The sequence below is a fragment of the Gekko japonicus genome, unplaced genomic scaffold (assembly GCF_001447785.1).
Source record: "Gekko japonicus isolate JY-2015 unplaced genomic scaffold, Gekko_japonicus_V1.1 scaffold1068, whole genome shotgun sequence".
Lineage (NCBI taxonomy): Eukaryota > Metazoa > Chordata > Lepidosauria > Squamata > Gekkonidae > Gekko > Gekko japonicus.
The window spans coordinates 80,542-87,323 of NW_015168079.1; the positions used below are offsets into that span (position 1 = coordinate 80,542).

Genomic DNA, 6,782 nt, shown 5'->3' on the forward strand with positions numbered 1-6,782 from the left:
CTGCTGGCGATCCTTGGCCGAACCTGCCTTCCTGCCTGCCCACCTATGGTTTGCTGTGATTTATGAAGTATCTTTAGGGGGGAAAACCACACAGTTCAACTGACAAAATATTTTTACACTACGTCGGAATCAGGACGAACAAAAGGAAGCAGCGCTTTGGGCAACGCATCATTGACTTTATGGAATTCGCAACCACAAGAGGCGGCAATTGATACTAGTTCAGGTTATTTTTAGAAATAGATTGGGAAAATGGACAGGGGAATAGATTTCTTTAAGGCTCTTCATTGTAGACCTGGCAGCTACATGGGAACTTCAGGTACAGAGGTGGCATGGCTTGAATCCCATGGAAGATTTCCGTGTGTTTTTAACAGTCCTTGCGGAAGCACCAAAATGACTCCTCCCCTGTCTGCTTGAACTAAGAGCCAGTTTGGTGTAGTGGTTAAGTGCGCGGACTCTAATCTGGGAGAACCGGGTTTGATTCCCCACTCCTCCACTTGCACCTGCTGATGTGACCTTGGGTCAGTCACAAGCTCTGGCACAGCTGTCCTTGAAAAAGAGCAGTTTGTGTCAGAGCTCTCTCAGCCCCACCCACCTCACAGGGTGTCTGTTGGGGGGAGGGGAAGGGAAAGGAGCTTGTAAGCCGCTCTGAGACTCCAAGTGAAGGGCGGGGTATAAATCCAATCTCCTCCATCTCCTCCTCCTCCAATTGTATCCCCACTATCTTTTCTGCCTTCACGAGAAGACATAGCAGGAGGTATTTCTTCTGATACAGTTTCCGAAGCAGATTTAAGTAGTAACAAGCAAATGGCCTGCTGTGCATTCCGTTGCTCCCATCTGCGCATTGTTATTTTATTAAAAGTTATACTGAAATGCTGTGGTGCAGCTGCAGCCCGTGGGCTATAGCTTGTTGCAGGGGTGATTCCCACCCATCTTCCAGGGAGGCAGGACTTCCAAGAACTTCCTGTTGCAGCCCGTGGGCTATAGCTTGTTGCAGGCAGAACTGCACTAAGCAAGTTTTCCCTTTACACTCCCCTGCCGCTGGGAGTATACGACAGTTAGCATAGTAAAACATCTTATAAGATATAAGAAGAGAATGTATGTCAGCAAAGCCACCATGCAACTCTACCTGGTTTGGGCCCACATGAACCTTCCCCGGTTTATATCCTCCTTTTCTTCCCAAAAGAGACCTGAAGTGGCCTACAGCATTTCTCCCCTTCTCCACTTTATCCTCAACGCAACCCTCTGAGGTGGGTTAGGCTCAGAGGGGGTGACTAGCTCCAGGCCACCCACCGAGCTTCCATGGCCCAGTGGAGAACTGACCCTGTGTCTCCCAGATCCCAGTCCAACACTCTCCACCAGCACACCACGCTGGCTGTCACTTCTTGAAAAGCCATTGCTACTGGCCAAAGTAACAGTGGTTTTTAAAAAATGCCTTTTAAGCAATGTTCCCTCTAAGCTGTGGAGTCTCATGAGCAAAAATTCTACTTTGTGAGCTACTGGCATTAAAGCTGTGAGCGAGTGAGTTGGTTGCTGCATAAATCAGTTTGCTCTGGAGCCATCCTTCCTGAGCTAAGACAGAAATGTGTGAGCCGGAGGCTAAAAAAACTATGAGCTAGCTCACACTAACTCAGCTTTGAGGGAACACTGATTTTAAGCCTTGCTGAGCCTGTAAGAGTGGGTGCAGATTAGTTCTTAGGTAGAAAGAATTTCTTACAAGGTGACAGATTGGGCTGTACGGATGCCATGTCGTTTGGGAGAACTCTGTGGGTAGGGTGAAGGGTGCAGTTCGATTTATGCCTTTACTCAGTGATCAGTCATAGCGCTTAAAAGTTTCCCAACAGAAATCCTTCACGTCTCGCTTTCTCCCCCCGTGTCCAGAGTGTGACTGGATTTGGACGTCAGATGATTGAGAAGACGAAGCAGCTGGTGGAATCCAAGTACACCATTGCCAATGGTTACAGCGCTGATGCCAAGGTAGGAAGGTGATAGATGGGGGGTTCCCCATGTAATGACGGGCAGTGGTGGCTACCTTAATGGAAAGACAGAAGCAAGCTGCCAACTTCCTGAGGGAAAGAAGGCACACAAGTGCTCTAGGGTGGAAAACCCCTCTTGTCTTTAGGGGGTTTTCTTGCCCTTGTTCTCTCACTTCGTGTGCTGTCTTTGGCAGTGCTGATGTCTTCATAACCGCTACTGGGAGTGGAGAAAGCTGTTGCAGAAAGGGTTGGAGTGCAGCCATGGACTCCCAGTCAGCCATGGGACTGGGAGTAAGTAGTCAGCTGGGGGAGCGGTGGTGGCAGTGGGACAAAAGGATGTGTTACAGGTGGTACTGTGGCTCAGTGACAGAGCCTGTCCTTTGCGTGCAGAACATCCCAGATTCAATCCCTGACACTCCCAGCTTGAAGGACCGAGTAGTAAGGGATGTGAGAGAGCTCTGCCTTAGACCCTGGAGGGCCACCATCACAATAGACACTACTGACATTAATAGACCAGTGGTCTGAGTCAATAGATGGCAACTCCATGTGTTCATGAGCTTGGGAGCTGCAAGAGGAAGAGAACGCATTCATTTATTAAAGTATTTCTGTGGCATCTTTCCTGCCATCGATGGTGGCTTCAGGCAGCTCTGCCGTGGGACTTGAGGTGGGGAGAGGGGTGGGCTGGCATCCCCGTACTTGAGCCAAGAAACGGGCCCTCGCCTACAAAGCCTTCATTTCAGTGTCCTTCAACTCACAGGTAGTCTACGGGGACACGGACTCGGTGATGTGCCGCTTGGGTGTGTCAACAGTCGCTGAGGCTATGGAAATCGGCAGGGAAGCGGCCGCTTGGGTCTCCAGTCATTTTGTACCCCCTATCAAGCTGGAATTTGAGAAGGTGAGCTGCACGATCACTGATTTGTTTGCTGCCTCTATATCCCAATTTTTAAAAAGCAGTTTATATACAGAAAGGGGGGAAGGGGAAAAAAAGGAAGAAAAGAGAAATTCGGAAATATTTAAAAATTCCAATTTAGTATTCTGCATGCGTATCTTCTCGTTACAGTTTCACAACTACTTCATCTATCATTATTCTTCACTTAGTCTTATTTTCTTAATACTTAAGGTTTAACCCGTCATAAAACGCCTTCCAGGGTCCTATAAATTCCTCTTCCATTTTTACTTTTAATATATTTGTCAACTTGTCCATTTCAGCGCATTCCATAATCTTCAATATCAACTCATGTAGTGTTGGAGTCTTCAGTGTCCTCCATGCCATTGCAAATAAAATTCTGGCAGCTGTTATAACATGTAAAATAAAATATCTATGATTCTTATCTAACTCATCTGGTAACCAGTTTAACAAAAATATATCTGGCTTAAAAGGCATTGTGATATTTGAGATTGACTGTAAGAAAGTATGCACTTCATTCCAAAAATTATGAACCTTTTTACTCGTCAACCACATATGGTAGTATGACCCAATATGGTTATTACATTTCCAACACCTATTACTCAAGTTTTTATACATTTTAGCTAATCTATCTGGGGCTAGATATCCCACTTTTTGATCTCAAAGTTACAATGCTTTTTAAAAATTGTAATCTTTTCTCTTCTTTCATTGTCCCTGTTGCTCCATGAATGATAGGATCTGTTCCTGCTGTAGCCAAGAAGTCTTTAATGGCCTCAGAGCCAACTGGGGAGGAACCAGATGTTACTGTACCTCTGATGTTGGAAAGGCAGTGGGGCAAATGAGGGGCTGAGTTAATAATAAAGCCTGCCTTTGAAACTGGACTGTAGATAAACACACTTGTAGGGCAAGGTTCTCAGTTCACTGAATGGTCTTCTTGAGGGGGTGTTCTAGATACTGGCAGAGGCAAAAATATTTTGTGGGCATTCTTCAGCATCCACTGATTTTTTTTCAAATGTGCCTGCTTTCCAGATGTACTTTATACCTCCTCATCAACAAAAAGCGTTATGCTGGTCTGTACTTCTCATCCAGCCCCGACACACACGACAAGATGGACTGCAAGGGCATTGAGACCGTGCGTCGTGACAACTGCCCCCTCGTGGCGAACCTCATCAACACCTGTCTGCAAAAGCTGCTCATTGATAGGTCTGTGGGTATTTGTCATGAAGGCTCCCCCCCATTCAGAGTTGGAGGGGGGGGTCTGTTAGCCTGACCCAGGATGGGGTGGACACCTCTGCGTCGAGAATGGTGGCAGGTGCATGTTTTGGTCCAGGGTTGAAAAGTATTTCCAGTTCAGTAGATCTAACAAAGTGTAGAGTGTCCATCCAAAGCAGCAAAATGTATAGTTCAAGCAACTGAAATGGGTTGGAGTGGTGAGTGAGGAGATGTTGTAAGGGTGTGTGTGTGTATGTCAAGTGCCATCAAGTCGCTTCCAGTTTATGGCAACCCGATGAAGTAACACCCTCCAAAACCAGGCGGGCTCTTTTTGTAGCAGGTACTCCTTTGCATATTAGGCGACACACCCCTAATGTAGCCAATCCTCCAAGAGCTTACAGTAGCCCCTGTGAGAAGAGCTCTGTAAGCTCTTGGAGGATTGGCTACATTAGGGGTGTGTCACCTAATATGTAAAGGAATACCTGCTGCAAAAAGAGAAAACATCCTGTCATTAACCGCCTTGCACAAGGCTGAGGGCCCTTGTGGCTTCCTTGACTGTGTCAGTGCATCTCATGGTGGCTCTTCCTCTTTTCCTGCCACCTTCAACTTTTCCTAGCATTCTTGTCTTTTCCAGTGAGCCTGGTCTTCTCATGATGTGACCCAAGTACAATAGCCTCAGTTTAATCATTTTCGCTTCTAGGGAGAGTTCAGGCTTGGTTTGGTCTAGAACCCACTTGAAACTTTGGTACTTCAGCGCCATCTGAGAATGTTTTAGTCATATTTATTTAACTGTTGGAATTCTTTTATAACTCTTATGAACATTAATATCATTGTTCACCACCCTGAGCCCTGTATGTTCAGGGAAGGGCAGTCTATAAATTTAAAAAATAAATAAATAAATAAACCCACTTATTTGTCTTGTTGACAGTCTGCAGCATCCATAAAACTCTTCTCCAAAACCACATTTCAAATGAAATAACTTTCTTCCTGTCAGCTTTCTTCAGTGTCCAACAGGTGAATAAGATTCTGCATGAGATAGAGCAGGTCGAGAAAGAAGTACTTTTCTCCCTTTCTCACAGTACAAGAACTCGTGGGCACTCCATGAAATTGCTGAGCGGTCGGGTTAGAACAGATAAAAGGAAGTACTTCTTCACCCAAAGAGTGATGAACACATGGAATTCACTGCCACAGGAGGTGGCAGCGGCTACAAGCATCGACGGCTTCAAGAGGGAATTAGATAAACTGTCGGGCCCCACGCGGGCTGGGAGGGTGGCTGGACGGTGGGTCGAGGGTGGTTGCCTCTCCTCCCCTCGCGGCCTTTCCTTGGCAGACGTGTGTGAGTGGATAAGGCTTATGCCCAGGTCTCCCTCCTTACGTCTTCACGCTAGGTTCTGGCGAATCCTCCTCAGCTTCTCTCTTTCCACCCTTTATTACTCCCCGTCCATCCCCTCGGCCCGCCGCCCATGTCTTAAAGTAACCAAGCCAGGGGGTTACCGTCAGAGATTCCAGGCCTCACCATGAACTTTCCTCATCCTTCCCCTTCTCTGTCTGCGCCCTGACGGCCGGCCCAACTGACACTCCTTTGCCCCCCTCCATTTCTCGTGGGGCAGCCTCAACAGGGGCGGCAGGAGAACCCCAGGTCCCTTGGGGAATCCCCACAGGGGTTCACCAGCCGGTTGGTGCCGGAATTTGGGCATCCCCGGAACCCATCTCCCTGCGGAGTCTGGAGGGACCTGGTGGCGTCCTCCTGACATAAACTTATGGAGCAGAGGTCCATCAGTGGCTATTAGCCACAAGGTATAGATAGGGACTCTGGGGCAAGTGATGCTCTGTCTTCTTGGTGCTTGGGGGGGGCAACAGTGGGAGGGCTTCTAGTCTCCTGGCCCCACTGCTGGACCTCCTGATGGCACTGGTATTTCTGGCCACTTTGTGACAGAGTGTTGGACTGGATGGGCCGTTGGCCTGATCCAACATTGGCCTCTCTTTATGTTCTTATGTTTCACACCCACACATAATAATGGGGAATGCGATGGCATGAATTAACTTGATCTTAGCCGCCAGCAACACATCCTTACTCTTAAAAGATCTTTTCTACCACCTTCATGGCTGCCCTTCCCAGTCTCCATCTCCTTCTGCAAGGGATACCAGTGTAAAACAAGAACCACTTCAGGATGACTTGGAATAGATTGACTACTCTTTGATTAGTTCTTGCTTTACACTGGTCTCTCTTGGTAAGTTCTGCACCCCCCTGCCCCTTTTCTGTTGTTTGAAATACAAGGATAAGTTTAGCAGCTTTAGATGGACACGGGAGATGAGCTTTGACGCACAAAAGCTTGTGTCAGAATAAATGTTGTTACACTGTAAGGTGAAAACAAACAGGGGGGGGGAGGTTCATCCCGGAACAAATCAGGTAACTGAAAAGTTTGAAAAAGAAGAAGAAAGGCCTTGTATGTAGAAATATCAAGGTCAACTCCAAAAAAGATTAACATCTATCTATATATCTAATACCGAACATGCCCCCTGCGTGCGGATACTTATTTCCACACATTGGGGGCACCTGAGGGGGGGGAGGGAGATGTTTGTGCACACTTGGGGCAGTCCCCAGGTGTGCACAAAAATCTAAAAACCTGGAAAAAATATCGGGGGGATACTTAAATCCCCCCAAAAGTAACAGAGCGTCCCCTGCGCAT

General features: G+C 47.3%; 1 protein-coding gene across 1 annotated transcript in view; it reads left to right on the plus strand.

Moving 5' to 3' along the window:
* POLD1 (polymerase (DNA directed), delta 1, catalytic subunit) overlaps positions 1-6,782 on the plus strand; it is a 36,431-nt gene that overhangs the window by 20,837 nt on the left and 8,812 nt on the right. Inside the window, exons 18-20 of the mRNA XM_015414672.1 lie at positions 1,879-1,974; positions 2,731-2,891; positions 3,910-4,083. Of these exons, the coding sequence (XP_015270158.1) occupies positions 1,879-1,974; positions 2,731-2,891; positions 3,910-4,083 (431 nt within the window). The remainder of the gene's footprint in view (positions 1-1,878; positions 1,975-2,730; positions 2,892-3,909; positions 4,084-6,782) is intronic.